At 50.3% G+C, this 19,494-nt stretch overlaps 1 protein-coding gene across 3 annotated transcripts in view; it reads right to left on the bottom strand.

The window, feature by feature from the left end:
- The window catches only part of PIK3CD (phosphatidylinositol-4,5-bisphosphate 3-kinase catalytic subunit delta), a 59,218-nt gene that overhangs the window by 13,604 nt on the left and 26,120 nt on the right, over positions 1–19,494 (bottom strand). For all 3 annotated transcript variants that reach the window (XR_012648680.1, XM_075018068.1, XM_075018069.1), the window contains 9 exons: positions 14,591–14,680; positions 12,173–12,394; positions 6,290–6,386; positions 5,699–5,829; positions 4,462–4,521; positions 3,980–4,147; positions 3,009–3,130; positions 2,718–2,861; positions 1,097–1,196 (listed from right to left, as the gene is read on the bottom strand). Coding sequence is in view for 2 of the 3 variants with exons in the window: in XM_075018068.1 (XP_074874169.1) it covers positions 1,097–1,196; positions 2,718–2,861; positions 3,009–3,130; positions 3,980–4,147; positions 4,462–4,521; positions 5,699–5,829; positions 6,290–6,386; positions 12,173–12,394; positions 14,591–14,680 (1,134 nt within the window). In the remaining variant the exon portion in view is untranslated. The remainder of the gene's footprint in view (positions 1–1,096; positions 1,197–2,717; positions 2,862–3,008; positions 3,131–3,979; positions 4,148–4,461; positions 4,522–5,698; positions 5,830–6,289; positions 6,387–12,172; positions 12,395–14,590; positions 14,681–19,494) is intronic.

The raw sequence follows: 19,494 nt of genomic DNA, 5'->3' as shown, positions 1-19,494 counted from the left end.
TAATTATGTCACAAAGGGACCAAACGGAAGCTGTTTGATCGGGTGTATAAAGAGGCATCTCAAAGGAAGTGTCTGGCTGGCCTAGGAAACAATGGAAAGTCTTGCTGTTAACTGAGGCAGTCCCTTGCAACAAGTATGTATGTGTTCATGTCCCTGTAACCCTCAAGCCAGGACATTAGGACCGTGCATCATTAATAATAAACTTAATCACATGCCTTTGCTGTCAACCAACTTCACGGTTATTGGACGATTTGATCAAGGTCTACTGTGCTGGCTGTCTGCCTGGAGCTACCATCAGAGGTGCGAAGTTCGGGAACAAACTCCCAAGGAGAGCAGTGTGGTCCAAAACAATAACTAATTTCAAGACTGAGTTTGATGAGTTCATGGAGAGGATGATGTGGTGAGACCACCTATGACAACGTTTAGCCAATCTATGACTGCTGTCAGGAAACGTTGGACAGTAGGAAAAACTTCCTATCTGTCAGGATGATTAAACAGTGGAATAAATTACGTAGGGGGGTTGGGGAATCCCCGCCACAGGAGCTATTTAAGGGCAGGTTAAATAAACATCTGTCAGGGATGGTCTGGATGGTACCTGGTCCTGCTGTGTGTGTGTGCAGGGGACTGGACTTGGTTTTAAAGGTACTAGAGAAAATTCTTTCCAGGGTGTTCGGCCCACATGCTTCAGGTGTTACTGGCAGCCATACCTGGGGTTGGGAAGCAATTTTTCTCCAGGTGACACTGTCAGATGCTGAGGGGGAAGGGCTGCCTTTCTCTGCAGCGTGGGGCACAGGTCATTTGCTGGTTTAACCTAGTGTCAGTGGTGGTGTCGCTGTAATTTTCAGTCTTTAAATCATGATTTGAGGACTTCAGTCGCTCAGCCAGGGGCTAGGGATCTATTGTAGGAGTGGGTGGGTGAGGTTCTGTGGCCTGCAACGTGCAGGTCGGTCCTGACAGTCCCTTCCAGCATTCAAGTTTATGAGTCTCCGTTTCCCAGGCAATACAACAATACAACTAAATAATAACAAAGCTCCTCACACTAACAGATAATATGCAGCTGGGAGCCAGCAGCCTCCTGCCTGGGAGCAGCCCTTACCTGCTTCATTAGAACTTTCATGTGATAGTTGCTGCCTCGGCAGTAGGCCTCCAGAATCAGGCCAAACCTGAGGGCGACTGCAGGGACGTGCATCTCCGACCTATAGAAAGAGGGTGATTAAAGTCAGCCTGACTCACTGCAGCTAGTGACTAGTTCTCTCATTCACATCAGCACAGGAAAAGAATATTATTAATGGCTTCAGTTAGATTCCTTTTATGGAACAGAGGAAAAGAAAAAACCTGCAGGGGGTTCTAAAGAAAATTCCATTGCCTGAAGCCACCCTCCTTCTTACTGGATGACTAACTTGTTAAGCATTCCCATAGGAGAACCACCTCAGCATCCATACTTTCAAAGCGACTGCTGATCTTGGGTGCCAGCCTGACACATTTTAATGGAGCCTGATTTTCAGACACTACTGAGCACCTGCCTTCTGAAAAATAGGCCCTGTAAGAGAACCCAGGGGAAGCAACCCCCAGTCAGTAAAACTGGGCTTACACTGAAATGTGGATAGTCTAAGGCCTCTGGAGAGCGGACAGGACCCTCCAAAAATGCAACTTTTATCTCTGGGTCACTCATGTACATTACAGGTGCAAGCTAAACTGCTACAAGCCAAAGTTAAGATGATAATGTGTCCATCCACACATGAGGTTTAACTAAGTCAGTGCAACATCGTACCCCTTGTTAAACTAGTGCACCTTTGGGTGTGAATACGGCCTGATATGTCCCAGGATTTTTAGAATCTCAGCAAACCGAGGTCTAAAAATATATGCTACCATCTTGCCTCTCAGATTCCAGGGTGAGTTCTTCAGGCTGGCCATTAGAAACAAATAAGACTGTCAAAAGTACCTAAATTGACTTAGGCACCTCAGTGCCCTGAGAAATCAACATGCCCTACGCTCTCAAGTCACTAGGTACTTTTAGAAATTGTACTCAACATTTGGTTTTTACTTGTCAAGTGTGTCCAGTTTAATATGGAATCAGTAACACAGAAACTGAAACAGTATCAAACACAAAGGAACAGAGATATAGCAGTGTTAATCTATATTTTCACAAAACGAACAAGCAGGTGATGAGCTTTTGTGGGCAGACCCACTTCTTCAGGTCTGGAAATGGTGAACTGGCATGACAAAATAGAAAACAAGATACATATATAATTTTCTCTCTCTCTGTTACATTCGTCTTGCTAATTCTCTATTTCCAGATCTGAAGAAGTGGGCCTATCCCATGAAATCTCATCACCTAATACATTATTTTGTTAGTCTTCCAAGTGCTACAGGCCTGCTTGTTTGTTTTGAGAAGAAACACATAGAGGACATAGATGGTGCTTGGTGCTGCCAGGAGGGCAGGAGACTGGCCTTGATCACCTGTTGAGGTCCCTTCCAGTTCTCGTAATCTGCTGACCCTGGGATGCCATTTTAAAGTCACTTGCAGAGTCACCACTGCACTCCAGGAAGAAATACTGCATAGGAATTGCCAATAGTCTTTCAATACTACTGAGTACCGAGGGCACTCTGTCTCTCTTGTTCCCTCTCAGACACATACTCCCATGTAATCCAGATTCCAATAAATGCTGGGTTTACGTGGTTAGCCAGGCAGAGTCTGACATAAGGTTGCTTTTTACCTGAGATGCCAAAACAGAAAGTGTCCTATTTTACGGTTGGCTAATGCTCTGTCCAGCAGGAACTTGGTTAATTCACAGTCCAAGTAGGATTCATACTTGAGCACCTGGACAAGCTGCAGCAGATACTGGAACAATTCATCATCGCTGGGGAAGGAAAAGGAAGATCAGAGACGACATCACCTCTGCTGCATTAATTGTATTTCTATGAACAGAGGACAAAGGATTTGCATGTAATCCTCCTCTGCAACCCTACCAGAAAACAGCTTCTCCGTACCCCTGGTGCATACTCACGTCAGCTTTTTTAATGAGTTGATAGTGAAGGAACCAACATAGCGATCAGGGAAGCTGAAATCCAGCAGCTCCAGGGCATTCAGGACAGGCAGCTCTGGCCATGACTGCAGCAGGGCGATCATCTGCGGGGGCAAGAACAAGGAGTCAGAAAGGAAGAGGAGACAATGATGGGAGAAGCCTCTAAGACATCGAGAGCGGCTGATGCAAAGAGCCAGTCCCTGAGCCTGGAGCCCTTTGCTAATTGAGGGTATGCCTATACTATGAAGATCAACATGGTCAGGGTCGATCTTCCAAGGTTCACTTTTGTGCGCCTGGTAGGGATGTGCGAAACGGAACTTGTGGGGTCAGCAGTTGACCCCTGTACTCCTCAGTCTCGCGAGGAGTAAGGAAGATTGATAGGAGAGTTTCTCCCATTGGTCGCTCTCTCTGTGGACAGCCAGGTAAGTTCATTGCAGGTAAGTTGATTCCAGCTATGCAATTACCGGAGCTAGAATTGCGTATCTACAGTTGACGTGTATAGTGTAGACCTGGCCTGACAAGGTTGCATTTCTTCTGACCTGGGCAGCTGTGTAAGATCTTGGGAGGCAAGAACAGTTTTCAGCTGTGTCTTGTATAGTGCCCAGGACACAGCAGCATCTTGACTCTGTGAGACGGGCTCAGGGGAGTTCACATTAATGGAGGGAGCAGGGAAGGGGGAGAGACAACATCTCCTTGGATCCACAGGAACCAGGCAGCAGCTCTCCAAGTCCCAACCCAACACAGTGCCTCCACCATAACTGAATCCACAAGCTCGGGGGGTCTCAAGACATGAAGGAGCTGGGGACAGGCCAATGCACCTGTGCACAGAGGAAAGGCCAATGGAAAAGGGAAGACAAAAACCACACACTCTCCTCTGCTTCCCAGGAAAGTCCTAGGAGTCCATTATCTAGGCTGGCTGCTTGATCCATGGTCCTCACCTACCCCAGCCTCACCTGGGCAACATCCTCATGCTTGTTCCACTTTGTGATAATGAGGAGCTTTGCCAAGGCCGTTGGATACTGGTCCCGGATCTCGTACCTCATCTTCCACACCAGGTCCTTCTCATGCTCATAGAGTTCAGTGTGGCTCCTCCGCTCCAGGATCTCCCTCAGCTGCTGCTTCTGCACATAGGAACATACCAGGCTCAGTGTGAATGGGAAACAGCCTCAACGTTCGCACTGCTCCCTGGGAGATGTTGCAAGGCTGGGCCCCGGGGCAGTGTTAGGGTGCTTGACCCAGGTGAGGAGAGGAGCCAGGATGGACACCAGGCAAAGTTTGTGGGGGCCCTCTCCTAGGAATGCCAGGCCAGTGTAGAACTGAGGGAAGTTAGGTGAGGACTGGGTGGGGGCAGGCATCCCAGAAAAAGCAACTACGGAGTCCTGCGTGCACAGCGTCAGACCTATCTGCTGTTGGCTGTGTGGCATCAGACACTTACCTCTTCTGGATCCTCCAGTATGGAGCGGGAATATTCTCCATTCCCTGCCAGCTCCAGCAGCTGCAAGACAAGTACAGACTAAGTGAAGCGGCTGCCCTATTCTTTCCAGCCCACCTCCCGTTTTGCCCCGGGAGCTGCTCTTCAGCTACTCTCTGCTGGGACCCAAGGAGTTCCCGAGCCCTCACAAGCAGATTCAGCCTCCTGCCAGGTCAGCAGTGACCAGCCTAGCAGTTCTGTGCTCACCACCAGGAGTCACTGCACTAACCAGGACTTAGAGGTAGGGAAATGGATCAGAGGGCAGCACACCTCTTTGCAAAGGTGTGAGCCAAGGGTTTGAGTCGCTGTGTGAGCATGGAATGCCTGGCCATGATGGCAGAGCTGTGGGGATCAGCTGTACTCAGGGATATCTAGGCTAAAAAGCCATTCCCTCCAGGGCAACATGGGAGTGTTTGGCTTTGTACACGCTGCCCCATGTGTGAACGCAATGGTGCAGGGAATGATCCTTCTCCTCCAGCAAGAGCAGAAGTCCCTCTTCTGTCTGTGGAGTGCATGCAGCCACTCCTGAAACTCGTTCTACTCCACGTCTGGTCACTGGAAATGAGCAATAGCTGGAACTCTCTCATAGAACATATTCAGTTATCGCAGAGGGCCGCCCAGCACACAACACTCCTTTCCCCTTGTGTGTCTCTTCCCTCCTGGCCACAAACCTCTTGCCAAGACACTGGCTCTCGGGTACCTGGCCTCCAGGAAACACTGCCCTCATTCAGGGCCCTTCACCACAGACCCACACCTGCCCCTCTGCAGTTCTACTCTCCTGTGGAATCAGCTGCTTCTGCATTAACAAGCTTCCATTAGTGACCAGGAAATGCCTCCTTTTTCAACAAAGCCTCTCCAGGTTCTCGGTTGACTGAGGAAGCCTGAAGTTCTGACCCAGATGAAATGCAGGAGGCAACTCCCTTTCTACTACAGCATGCAGAGTTTGTAAGAAAAATACGCCTTTGGACAGATCCTCATCTATGGAGGACAGATCTTCTGGAGCTTAGATGGGTCAGGCTGACTCACAGGCTAGACCAACCCCAGTGTGTGTTGCAATATGAACAAAGCTTTCAGCTGCTCCTTGCAGCCCTCATTAACCAGCTACTTGCACCCTGTCCTCCTATGCTGCTCTGTGGGATACTTTAGGACTTTGTATTCTGTAGGCCAGGTGACTTATCCACAGAGATGCCCTGCCCATTACCTGCTCGAAGGATGGGTAATACACAGGATGGGGAGAGGCATTGGGAAAGCAGATGACCAGGGACGCCGCACTCTCTGTGTTGGGGTTGCTCTGGACTGTGCCCATAGGGTTCAACAGCTCCCCTTTCTCATCTGAAAAAGTAAAAAGATCCTAAGGCTGAATTCACACAGCTCAATGACTGGGGATGGAAGGACAGCGTGGACCAGCTGACAGGTACCTAGACTAGAACTCAGGAATCTTGAGATCTATTCCTAGCTCTGCCACTGACTTTCTGTCTGGCCTAGGGCATGTCCCCTCAGTTCTCTGTGCCCTGTTTCCCTTCCCACCCTGCTGCTTCTTGTCTCCCTATCTTATGAGCATCTCTGAGTAGGGTCCGTCTCCTGTGACATGTGCACCTAGTGCACAGCACAATGGGGCCCTGAGCGGCATGGGGCCTCTAGGTACTACTGTAATACAGAGACTTAATAACCAGCTGGCAGAGAGCGTGCCACTACAATACAAGAACTCTTGCTCCTGTGTGGCTGATAGTAGGAGACCCAGTCCTGCCCCTCCTGGGCTCCCTCCCCACCCACCAGCTGTGATTCCTGGTACCTGGAAACGACGACCACATGTGCAGGCAGTACTCCCCCGTTTTCAGCTGGTCCTTGTAGTCAAAGAGCATGACATTCACCCAGGCTATCGGGCAGTCCTGCAAGGGAAAGAGAGACTGAGAAAGGTGTTGTGACACCAGCAACTGGCTGATGGGAACAGAAGGGTTAACAAGGGAGCAAGGGCAAACAGGCCCCCCTTGTCAAACAATAAAAGTCCCCTCCCCCCAACTCTTAGAATTACAGAACAATAGAGCTGGAAGAAACCTAAAAAAGCCATCGAGTCCAGGCCCTGCTCTAAGCAGGGCCAAACCCATCAGATCAGCCCCGCCAGCTCCACATCCAGCACCCAGAGCGGCTAACCTTACACCCAACAACATACAACACCCACTGCAGCCAGCACTGGGGTGGAATCAGCAGCTTTGCAGCAGCCTGTAGCATCATTACACTCCAGTTCAGGGCAAGAAGAGCACTGTACCCACTTGGAATTGCAGGGCAACTTAAGAAGGTGCAATGTAGGTGCTGGACTTGGAAGGTGGCCAAACACCTACACTTGTGAGGAGGACCATGAAATCTTGACCGCAAGTGGCAAGGATTTTTTGAATCGGGGGGTCTCCAGCAGGCAGCTTCCCCTCGCACTACCCTGAAACACTGGTTCAGGACAGATTCAGAAGGGAGAGCATCGACACCACCTCCTTCTGCAGGTTTTTGCTGGTGGTCCCCAATCTAAGGGAGTCTGTCCAATCCAGCACTGCTTGGGAGATCTGCCAGGGTCACAGCCAAGATGCCATTCACTGACTTGCTGATGGCTTTAAGAGACAAGGTGATGGAGGTAAGAGCTGGACCACCAACTCTTGGTAAGAGAGATGAGCTGTGGAGCTTACACGGAGCTCTGCTTCAGAACGGTGGGAGTGCGAAAGCCTGTCTAGCTCACCAGCAGAAATGGGTCCACTACAAAATATGGCCTCACCCACCCAATCGCTATTAGCTTGGAACCAACACAGCAACAACACTGCATGGTTAACAGCTTTGTCTTTTTCACGGTGTAGCGTACCACGCCACTTCCGTGAGAGTTCTTGTTCCCCTACGCACCAGTTCCAACAAGGCCTTCCAGCCCTAGCAGCGTAGCCCTCCTGAACCACTACACGTGGCTAACACAAATTCTTGACTATAGCTTACGTTCTTTGTGTATCTCTACAGCTCTCTCTAAGCCACTTTAATACAGGGACCAGTTCAGTTAATATGGATTCAGAAACCAGGATGTGCAGATATACCTGGTCTAGGGGCAGGTTTTGTTATTTAATAAAGAAGGAGGGATAGATTTCTGATGCCTTTGTACAGGGGTCTGCAACCAAAATAGTGAGAAGAACCATTTTTCCAAATTCAGTTACAAAAATCAATACTTTAAGAGCCACCATGCATGTGAATACGAGACAGTCCTTCACAGATACCATCAAACCGTACTTTTTGTAACCCCCTATTTTAAGACTAGTGCAATGATTTGTACCAGTTCGAAACTTTAAGTTACTTTCACCCCTGGATTGGAGAGCAAATGGGGGCAAGGAAAATGCTGCACCTGGTTTGCATCAACCCTCCATGCCTTCCCCTCCGCAGGCTTAACCCCTCTCAGCCCCAAACTCATCCCACCCCCAAACTCCAGGCTTAATCTGCCTCACAGCAGATCACCTCTGTGCACTGCCACTTCTCCTGGGATGCCGCCACCTCCCTCTGGCTTCAGTGAGAGGCATCAGAGGTAGTAGCGCTGGGAGCTGCAAGTGAGTCTTTAACGAGCCACACGTGGCTCCAGAGCTACAGGTTGGTGACCCCGCTGTAGTATAACTCGTAGCACTTTCTAGCCATAGATCTCAAAGCACTTTAGAAAAGGTGACAAAATATCAACAACCTCGTTTTACAGACTGAGGATATCAGCACAAAGATTGTGGCTCTCAGTCTGGTTCCCTGCCCATTGGAGAACACTGCCTTCTTGGAATGCCACTGCTGCACTGAGTTTGTTTGCACTCAATTCTTCAACACAAGAGTTTGGTTAAAATGTCAAAACCAACATTTAGCAAGACCTGTCGGTAACCACAACGGGTAGAACATGATGTCCTACTGAGCAGCACAGACAAAGGGAAATTTCAGTGTAATTATGCGCATATGCACAAAGGGAGCATCTATCAGATTTAAGGGGAGTTATAAGACCTTTAGCTCCTCCCACTGATGCATTCTAAAGGAAACACTCAGGCTCATCTCACAGCCCTGGCGAAGGGATTTTTAATGCATGGGAGAGGTGGGACACAGTTGTTTTTCCAGAGTAATAAACATGAATCATTTCTGACTGACCGCTCCATCCCCAATGCTGCTTTCTTGAGGTTCAAATAGACTCCGGGCCTGATCGTGTTTGCAACTAGCTCCTAGGCCACAAGGAGAAGCCAAACAACAACAAAAGACCCTATCAAAACACATGGGGGAAGCTGCCAAAACCCAAAGTGAGATACTTAATGGATAAGGGCCAGAAAGTAATGACTCGACATCTTCTATGTAAGGGCAGAAATAGGTTTGGCGTGACTTAAAGAGGAAAGAGCGCAAACCAGAAAAACAACTAGCCATCTGACTCATTCCTGTAAGTGTGGAGGCCTGCCCCTTTTCTTGGTAGTGATTCAACCTCAGCTTCCGGCTTCTGGACAGACCAGAGATATCAACAGCGCTTTTTAGCTAGGTCATGCATTGCATCTCAGATCAATTCCAATACTACTAGCAAGCTGGAGGTTGACCAGGGACCATGCTAGGGTTAGGGATATATATCGTACAAGGCTGGGAGTTTCAAAAGAATGTCAAGAAATTGGGCATACAATTCCCACTGAATTTTAATGATGGTCCTGATATTCCTTAGTCCTGCCATAACTGCAAAGACCGGCCTCGATCACTTCTCCAAGTCCCTTTCTAGTCCTGTGAGACCCCTATACCTGCAGAGCCCTGTTAGCATCAATCCACTGGGCTTACAAGGAGCCGTCACCATGCTTTGTGCAAGCAACCGAGTCCCGTGTGCAGGGAGGCACTTGCAGGACTGGGGCATCAGTAAGACTTCAGAATCAAACAGCATCAACCCTCTGCCTGATGACCCCTGCACGCCTGTGGGTTTCAGCTTCAGGACTGCACCAGTGTTTTTTGGGGTGGGGTGGGGGCAAACTTTTGTCAGAATTGAAGCATTTGTATAGAAACAAAAGTGTGTCTTGCCCCTTGGGAACCATTCAGAACACCTTCAGGGGCTTTTAAGAAAGAGTTGGAGGGATTAAGTTTACTAACTAGAGAGCATCAGGGAATGCACAATTCATAGAATCATAGAATCACAGAGCGGGGAGGGACCTCAAGAGGTCATCAAGTCGAACCCCCTGCCCCAAGCAGGATCAACCCCAACTAAATCATACCAGCCAGGACTATGTCAAGCTGGGACTTAAAAACCACCTGGGATGGAGATTCCACCACCTCTCTAGGTAACGCATTCCAGTGCTTCACCACCCTCCTGGGGAAGACATTTTTCCTAATAGCCAACCTACTCCTCTCCTTCTGTAACTTCAGACCATTAGCCCTTGTTCTGCCATGTCACCACTGAGAACAGTTTCTCTCCATCCTTTTTAGAGCTCCCCTTCAGGAAGTTGAAGGCTGCTATTAAATCACCCCGCAGTTTTCTCTTCTGCAAACTAAATAAGCCCAAATCTCTCAGCCTCTCCTCACAGGTCATGTGCTCCAACTCCCTATTCATTTTTATTGCCCTCCGCTGGACCCTCTCCAATGCATTCACATCCTCTCTATTCTCTGGGGCCCAGAACTGGACACAATACTCCACCTGTGGCCTCACCAGTGCTGGACAGAGGGGAACAACCACCTCTCTCGATCTGCTTGAAATGCCCCTCCTAATGCACCCCAATATACCATAGGCCTTCTTGGCTACAAAGACACACTGTTTACTTGTATCCAGCCTTTCATCCACTATGACCCTAGGTCCCTTTCTGCTGTACTGCTGCTTAGCCAGTCAGTCCCCAGCCTATAACAATGCTTGGGATTTTTCTGTCCCAGGTGCAGGACTCTACACTTCTTGTTGCACCGCATCAGATTTTTTTTGGCTCAGTCCTCCGCTTTATCCAGGTAACTCTGGATCCTATCTCTACCCTCCAACCCTCCCCACAACTTGGTGTCTTCTACAAACTCGCTGAGGGTGCAGACATTAGGATTTTGGTACATAATATTTTGAATCAAAACAATCACGTTCCTGCAAATGTTGCACTTGGCCGCACGTGGGACAACCTGTGTCTTCTTACGTGGCTCATTTTTGGCTGATGTAGCACAAAGAACCCAGGGGACAGAGGATTGTGAATCACAGGCTCACAGGAGGATTGTTTTGGGGTGCAGGTGATGAAGGTGCAAGAACGAAAACAGATCAGAGTGAATTGGCGCACCAATGGCTTCCCTTCTGTAACATACACCAAACAGCCTCCCTGAATGTGTCTGTGCTTCCCTGCAGGGGTGATGCATGCACAGGGTGAGGGAGGGTATGAGGGAGCACATGTACCCCCAAATGCCGTGGAGAGGAGGGACCAGAAGGGGCTTGTGGGGAGCGAAGGCCTTGGCACTCACAGAGAAGCTGGACCTCCCCTCCCTGCCATGTTCACTGGCAGCAGCAGGGGGGAAGCGGAGAAACACGTTCCGAGTAGGCTCCGCTCTCCTGGCACACTGCTCAGGTGGGGGTGAGGGGGCCTGCTCTCACCTGTGCAAAGTGGAGCAACAGGTGCAGGGGAGCAGAGCCAGACAGGGCTGTGTTGCTCTGCTTCTCTGCTGCTGCTGGTGAGTGTGGGGCAGCTGGACCGCTGCTGCCAGTGCCGGCTCCCCAGCCCTGCTAGTTGCGTCACTCAGGGGAGCGAGTGTTCCCCTGTGTGTCCAGCCCATTGCAAATGTCCACTAGACACAGCCGGCATAGCCCCTGGTTCCCTCCTGTACTTGGCTGTAAAGTAGCTCTACACAGGGCTTGTTTTCACTCCCTCTGGGCGGTCAGCCAGGTCCTTACGGGGTTTGATCTCTTCTCCCACTCATAGCTGTGGGCAGGCTGTGCACGAGGGACTTCCCCACAGAGAAAAGCCAGCACGTAAGGAGATTTAACCTCTGCTAGAAATGAGGAAGCCCAGGAATGCAGAGAGGAAATGAACACCACTAATTCCCATCTTTCTGTGGTTAAATATGGAGCAAATGACTGAATTTCCTCTCGCCTGCCTCCCCAGAGCAGTTACAATGGAACAGTCCCACCACAAAGGCAAATATTCCTCTATTTCCTTCTCCTCTTAGATCAGTTACAAGGAGACAGACCACTGCAGTGATAGTGTTCCTGAATTCTCCAACCACCGCCCCCCCGCCCCGAGCAGTTATAATGGGACAGCCCATCGTATCCGTAGCTATTTCTGAGGTCCCCAACCCTCTGGAGCAGTTACAATGGGATAGCCCGTCATATCGGTAGCTCTCTGAATTCTCCAAACCCTGCCCCCCGCCCCCGAGCACTTACAATGGGACAGCCCATCGTATCCGCAGCTGTATCTGAATTCCCCAACCTCCCCACACCCGGAAGAGTTACAATGGGACAGTCCATCATATCGGTAGCTGTTTCTGAATTCTCCAAACACCTCCCCAGAGCAGTGACAATGGAACAGACCATCGAACTCCCCAACCTTCCCCTACCCAGAGCAGTTACAACGGGACAGCCCTTCCCGGCAGAAGTTTTCCTATTGGCTAAAGTTCCCTCTTTGAAAAACAAGGGTCCTAAGCATTTAGCTCAGAGCTGCTTGTGCTACCATACAGAGCTGGTGGGACTGGCCAGGCCCCCACCCCAGGCCTCACTTACAGCTTTCTTGGATTTCTTCTTGGTGGACCGTGCCTTCTTGGCCTTCTCGATGACTGCGTAGAGGGCGAAACAGAGCCGGGCCATGCGGGGCAGGTCACAGATGTTAATGTCAAACTCCAGCCTCTGTTTCCACACCGGCTCTGAACAGACATTCACTTCGGAGCTTGACACCATCTTGCAGAGCATCTCGTTGCCATGGAAAAGGCCTGCCTGCACCACCAACTGGAAGAGATGAGTGTGGTGGGATCACATGTCCTGGGCTCGTAGCATGAGGTGTGTGTTGGAACAGGGGCAGTATTGGGAGGCAGGACTTCTGGATTCTATTCCCATCTCTTGCCACTGCCTCACTGCAAGTCCTTGGCCAAATCCCTTATTGTCTCTGAATATCAGCATACTGATCTACAAAACCTCTTTCTACCTTGCAAGAGATTTGTCAGATTTAAGTAATGATTGTGAAATGCTTATTTAACCCATTACAAGGCCCTTTCTGTGCCCCATCGACAGAGCAGACAAGTCTTTCTGGCTCAGTACTCAAAGCTGTCTCATTAACTCAAGCTTTAGACACTCAAGTCCCTCTCTCTGGAGGTCCCCAGTTCAAACCACAGTGGGCTGAATAAGATGGCTGCCACCATTCTTGCTACAAAAGCACATTCTGCCCACATACATGTGATGTTTGGAACCCTGGAATGTCAATTCAGTGCTGGTAAAAGGCAACAAACACATCAGAAGCCCTGGAGAATTAAATCCTCTTAACCTCAGGAGAGGAACCACATGAGCAAGAGTGGTACAAACTGGTCTTTGTCAGTGTGTCTTACCCAGGACCCAGACAGACTTTTTTCAATGAGACTATTTAGGCTGGTATTTTCTTAGAAGCACTGAAATTGCCTTAGGCTGGAACTTTCAGAAGCACCTGGATAAGTTAGCAGCACAACTGCAAGTGTAAATCAAGGGGGATTTGTGTTCTTACATCACTTAGACACTTCTGACAACACCTCCCTTGAATCTCCCTAGCCCAGGAAGTCACAGGTCTTTCCACTGGGCTAGCCAACGGAGATGACAATTGCTCTCTTTTTTTTTTGGTGTGGACATGCTGGGCAAAGTTTACAAAAGGGCCGAGTGATTTAGGATTATAGACATAACACCCATTTTCCAGTGACTTCAAGTAAGTTTCAGAGCTTACTTTTGAAAATGGGGTTTAGGTTCTCATGAAAAGGGTACCCTGTCACAAAGCATGACTGCTTTGAGACCAAGGTGAATGAGGCACTCTCTCTCACAGGACCAACTTCTGCTGGTCACAGAAATGTGATGAGCCACACAGGCCTCACCTGATATCGACACAGCTACAACAATGCTGCATACGTGACTGAGATCAAATCATGTCACATCAGCCCTCAATTTGCTGCCAGCTGGGAATAATGGAGGAATTGCTTTTTATAACAAACACCCAAAATATTTACATTAAAATCCAACAGTGGGAAAATTAATCAGTGGGAACATTCAATGAATCTTACAAGCTGAACTCAAGACAGGCCCAGGTGAAGAAACTGGACCATGCTCCTTGGGAAAGGTAACGAACAAGAAATAGAAGTGGCCTTATGCCAAGGGGGAAGCAAATTAATAGCACTAGCCTGGACATAGAACAAACCCAAAGCATATCGCCAACAGTGAGGTATGCCCCAGCAATGCCATACTGAAGGCATATTTCTGGCATTTGCAAGGTTTCCATAAGGTTAAATGCATCAGCTCTCCCATCCCTTGACTGTTTCCTGACGCAGAACAGGAAAGAGACACCTCTTCCTAGCCACAGCCCTCCTGCTGCACATTCATCCAGGCACTAGCAGCCCCCTCTAGACAGGACCCTTGCACACACAGGGAAGTCTTTTTCAGAGGGGCAAGCACCTTCTGAGCCCACCACATCTATACCAGACAGACACTCAACCATCATTCTCTGCCTCCTTGGTCCTCTGCTGTACTCATAGGTTTCACTCCCTTTGTCTGCCTGCCCCATTCCACTAGCAAGTCCTCTGATTTCCAGGGCCTGTTCTCGGGCTCTCTCCCCCTTCATCTGCCTCGTTGCCTCCCACAGCCCCAGTGCCTCCTCCTTTGTTGGTCTCTGGCATTTCTGCATCTCTGCTAAGATGAGGTCATGGCAGCTGAGTAGCTGGGCTCAGTACTCAGAAACTCTTGCAGCTGAGACTTCTAAGAACAGGCTGCTCGCTCAGCACGCTGCTGGCAAGCAAGTTCCCTTCTCCTTCCTGTTGTGAAGCCTTTTCAGAGGTCGCCTGAAAGCTGAATGAAGGGCAATGCAGCAAAGGGTCATGTGATCGCAGACCTTTGATCCTTGCTTCATTTCACACACGCGGTGAGCAACCAGATGCAAAAAAACCCCAAAACAACCCACACCCAGCCCACACCTACCTTCATCCTCTCATCTGCATTCACCTTACTGCCTTGCACCAGTTCAATGTAAAAAGGCTGCTCGAGGGACCAGAGGGACTCACGGGTTGGCTGGAGATGGCAGAGAGAACAGAACTGAAGTCAGCATGTGGACCAGAATAAAGACCTAGCTGCATTCTCTGTGGGCAGCAGACAGGCAGGAGGACCCCAGTCATCACCACTTAGCTAGTCTCTACCCTCTCTGGCTAAGTCTACACTACCACGATCTGTTGACAGTAGTTGCCGTTGGAAGATATCTTCCGACAAAACATCTGTTGACAGATCGCGGCCACACATGAAAGCAAATCACTCTGCCGATCCGCTCTGCCGGCAGAGCGGCCAGACTGCTCAGCCACTCTCTCAGCAGAACAGCTGACTGGAAGCACAGCAGACAGGGCTGCCCAGCGACCCAGAAGCCCTGTCTGTTGACAGAGTCACCTCCCTGGAGCATCCACACAGCTTCTTTGTCAACTGATTCTGTTGAGAAAGGTGTTCCGCCTCCGGTGGGAGAGGCAGAAGGCTGTTGATGGGAGTGCCCTGTTCTGTCGACAGAACACGTTTTGTGTGGGGATGCTCTGCGAGTGTTGTTGAGCAAATCAGTGTTTGTCGACAAAACTCTCCAGTGTAGGTGTAGCCACTGGGATGTATTAACCGCCTTAGAGCTTGGGAAACTGATCTAGGACCAAATTCAGCCCGAGGAAGTGGGTGGATCTCCCACTGTAACACCGGTGCCTAGGATTCATAGAGGCATTCCTCAGCAAAGGTCTTTATGAAGAATGTTCAGTATCACTCTCCCCATTGGGAGCTGGGGCACAAAGGTCACCTGGTTAGTTACAGGCTGAGCCAGGAAGAGAACCAGTTGTCCTGGGACCCTGTCCAGTGCTCTATCCATTGTGCACCAGATCAGTTCATAGCAGTGTGGAATCTGGCTCAGAGAAATTAAGGAATCTACCCAAAGTAAATGCAACCATCAGGACGAGAGCTGGGATGAGGCTGCTGAAGCTCCTGGCTCCCTGTCCTCTGCTCAGACTATTAACCCTGGGAATAGGAAGAGGGAGGTGCCCCCAGCACGGGAATAGGGAATGACTCCCATTTTGGCCTCCATATCAAAGAAAGGGATTTCAGGTAGCAAAGAGGTTACTTTCCTGAAACTAGAGGTTCTTCAAGATGTGGTGTCCCTATCTGTACTCCAAATATGAGCGTGCATGTATGCCATGATCCTGAGGCTGCATGGTGACACACACTGCCCACCACTGAGGTACAACAGGTCATGCGGGTAGATACCTCTCCCATACTCCTCTAACACGGACCAGTCCAGTATGCAGCAGAGAGTCTGGAGAGCAGGCACTGGAACACAGGTAGGGACCACACATCTTGAAGAACCTCCAATTACAGGAGAGCAACTTCTTCTCCTTTAAGTGATGTTCCCTATATGGATTCCAAAGACAGGTGAGTAGTGAGCAATGCTCAGCATGAACATGGATGCAAGGACATAAGGGAAAGTGCAATCCGCAGGACAATACAGGACACAGCAGCATCTGTGGCCACTGCCTGAGAAATGGAGTAATGGGACACGAATGCATGGACAGAGCACCAGGTTGCCGCATGACAGATGTTTTACCAGGAGACGTTCGTTAAGCAGGCCAATATGGCTACTTGTGCAGAGACTCCATCTGGTGGCAATATGTTAGACAGTCTGCAGCATTCCTGGATGCGCCAGAGATCCATTTGCAGGTTGTTGGGAGAAATGGGCTTAGCTCTTAGCTCGGTCGGCAAAGGCTACAAACAGTTTCAGCAATGCATGGAAAGCATGGGTCCCGTAGAGCAAAACGTCAAAATACGCTGGATGTCAAGGGAATGCAGGACCCTGCCACATGGAAGGCATGCAGGTTAGGGTGGACCGAGGCAGGTGGATGCGCTGATATAAGTGGAACTCCGATACTACCTCTGGGAGAATTCAGGGCACAGCCGTAAGGAAACTTCGTTGTTGTGGGAGATGGTGTAAGGGAGGTTCTGCCATCAGGGCTGCCTGTTCACTGACCCATCTAGCTGAGGTGATGGTGACCAAGAAAATGACCTTTATGGAGAGAGGTTGCCAGAGGCTCAAAGGCTGGCTTCCTGAGGGCAGAGAGAACAAGATGAAAGTCCCAAGGGGTTGGGGCCTTGAGCACTGGCAAGAAGACATTGCATAAACCTGGCGTGAAATGGACTGTGGCAAGGTGTATAAACACGTAGGCGTGGGTGGCAGAGGGGAGAAGCAGGAGCTCCCAGATGGACGTGTATAGAACTGACGGGAAGGCCTCACATGTCAAGGACACTAGGCACTGGTGATGGTGGTGAGCCCATGAGGTGAATCATTGTCACTCAGCTTGGTAGCAGGCCTTGGTGGACACCTCCTGCTTCAGTTGAAGATGTGCCATACCAGGGTGAAGTGTGCCTCATCTACCCTGGAGCCCCTTCCTAACACCAGGCCGTGGCGTGAAGATGGCTTGAGTTAGTGTGTCAAATCCAGCCCTAACCCTGTCTGAGGAGATCAAGGAGCGCTGGGAGCCACAGTGTGTATGTGGAGGGACTGAGAAGGTCTGTGAATCAGAACTGTTGGGGCCAGAATGGGATTACATGTCTCACAAGCAGCTCAGCCCTGTCAGTTCTTGTGTAATGTTTGTGGGACGAGGGGCATGAGGGGAAGATGAGCTGAGGTCACCTATCCACAGGAAGAGGAGAACATCACCGTGCAATTCCTCCCCCATGGCTCCCCGGAACAATAAATGGGCCGCTTTTGGGTGGTAAAGAGGTCCCACCATGGGGTGCCCCATTGGTGAAAGGGGTATGGGAAAGTCTGCTAGGGAATTCTGGGTGCCTGGGAGATAGGTATCTTGAAGCTCACACTGGCATCTGTGAAAGGTAGATACCATCACTCACGCTGACACGTGAGATCTTTTCTTGAAGTGGGCTGAGGAAGAGAATGTTATCTCTTCCTTCTCAACTAGTAAGCAGCCTTTTGGGCACCTCTCCAATGAATTACGAGGCTATAATTCAAGATAAGCCCCAACTAATGAGTTCACACCCCAGGTTTGCGCTGCATTAGCCTTCGTTTGATGCCGAGTAGCCACAAAACAGCCTTCTTCTGTGAATCTGCCATATCGTGTTCATTTAGAATGAAAGCTTTTGGGGCCTGCTGGGTGTAAAGATTTTGAACAAAGACTGTAGCCAGAATCTATTATAATACAATATCAGCATCTTGGCCCTTAAATCACATGGTGTTTGAGGCCCTAGTTCTGAAGATGGATGGATGCATAACAGAGAGTGGGAGAGCAGGCGGCACCCACCTGATTGACATACAAGACCACTGCAATGTCATCGGAGAGCACTGAACCCAGTTGGACTGGATGCGGGGGAAGAAATGCTGGGCATTTGAAATGGACTGCCCTCAGTTCCAGCACATTTATATGAATCTTGGTTTCTTGTGGTGTCCAGATCCCCCGTGCTGCGTGATGGTCCAGATGGGCTCCCCAACGTGCAAGGGAGATATCTGTTGTGCTACTGGCCTGCAACAAGGGGAGCAAAGGGGGTCCAACTATGACCTTGGGGCTGGAGAATGTCCAGAAGTTGGTGCTGATGATACTAAACCTTTTCTGGCTGTGTTTCCAGATCCTCTGCCAGCCACTGGAGCAGGTCCTGATACTTCTGATGATCATCCATCAGGGACGGGGAAGGAGGAATGAATGAGGAAGAAGGAGACTGGGAGAACTGGCAATACCAGCTCAACAGCCACCTCCTCCTCTGAGTCCAATGGTGCTGGTGGAGGAGCCCTGGTGAGGGACAGGATGTTTGAAGGGGTGGGCAGTGCTGGCGGTAGGTGTTCCAGGGAGTCCAAGGCAGCCACAGGGAAGAGTTCTTTGAGTACAGTGGGCTGCACTGGTGCCAGTACCAGATCCTCGGTGCTGGATCATACGCTGGTCAATAAGGTGGTTGGGGATGTGAATCCAAGCTGCGACATAACATGGCGGAGAAGGAAGGCTGCAGCATCAAAAACTCCTGACTCCAAGGATGGCTCCAGCAGCGAGTGAACTAATGGAACGGGCAGCCTGCAGTGGGGCACTGGGGTGGGAGATGGTCATTCCAGCAGCAGCTGGTGGTCCACCAGAGCAGGGACCTCATGGGTGAGGAAGAGCCGGAGAGGACTGGAGAGGGTGTATAAGATGGCACCAATTCCACGACTGAGAGGAAAGCCTCTGAGCAGTTGGGAGGCCCACCCATGCCTGTGGAGATGTTTGAAGGGCCAGATGGCATCTGTGGCTTGCCCGTGTCAGAGGGGTGGCAACAGGACAGTAGTGCAGGAGCTGGTGAGCACTCTGGACGGGTGGGTACGAGGGCAGCTATCTTTACAGCCAACGCTCATTTGCACAGAGCTTCTCTCTCCACCAGGGGCCGCGTCTACACGTGCACGCTACTTGGAAGTAGCGGCGCCAACTTCGAAATAGCGCCCGTCACGGCTACACGTGTTGGGCGCTATTTCAAAGTTGAAATCGACATTAGGCGGCGAGACGTTGAAGACGCTAACCCCATGAGGGGATGGGAATAGCGCCCTACTTCGAAGTTGAACGTCGAAGTAGGGCACGTGTAGCCGATCCGTGCAACATCGAAATAGCGGGGTCCGCCATGGCGGCCATCAGCTGAGGGGTTGAGAGACGCTCTCTCTCCAGCCCCTGCGGGGCTCTATGGTCACCGTGTGCAGCAGCCCTTAGCCCAGGGCTTCTGGCTGCTGCTGTGGCAGCTGGGGATCCATGCGGCACACACAGGGTCTGCAACCAGTTGTCGGCTCTGTGGATCTTGTGTTGTTTAGTGCAACTGTGTCTGGGAGGGGCCCTTTAAGAGAGCGGCTT

The sequence above is a fragment of the Carettochelys insculpta genome, chromosome 23 (genome assembly GCF_033958435.1).
Source record: "Carettochelys insculpta isolate YL-2023 chromosome 23, ASM3395843v1, whole genome shotgun sequence".
NCBI lineage: Eukaryota > Metazoa > Chordata > Testudines > Carettochelyidae > Carettochelys > Carettochelys insculpta.
This window is presented reverse-complemented; position numbering and strand designations above follow the sequence as displayed.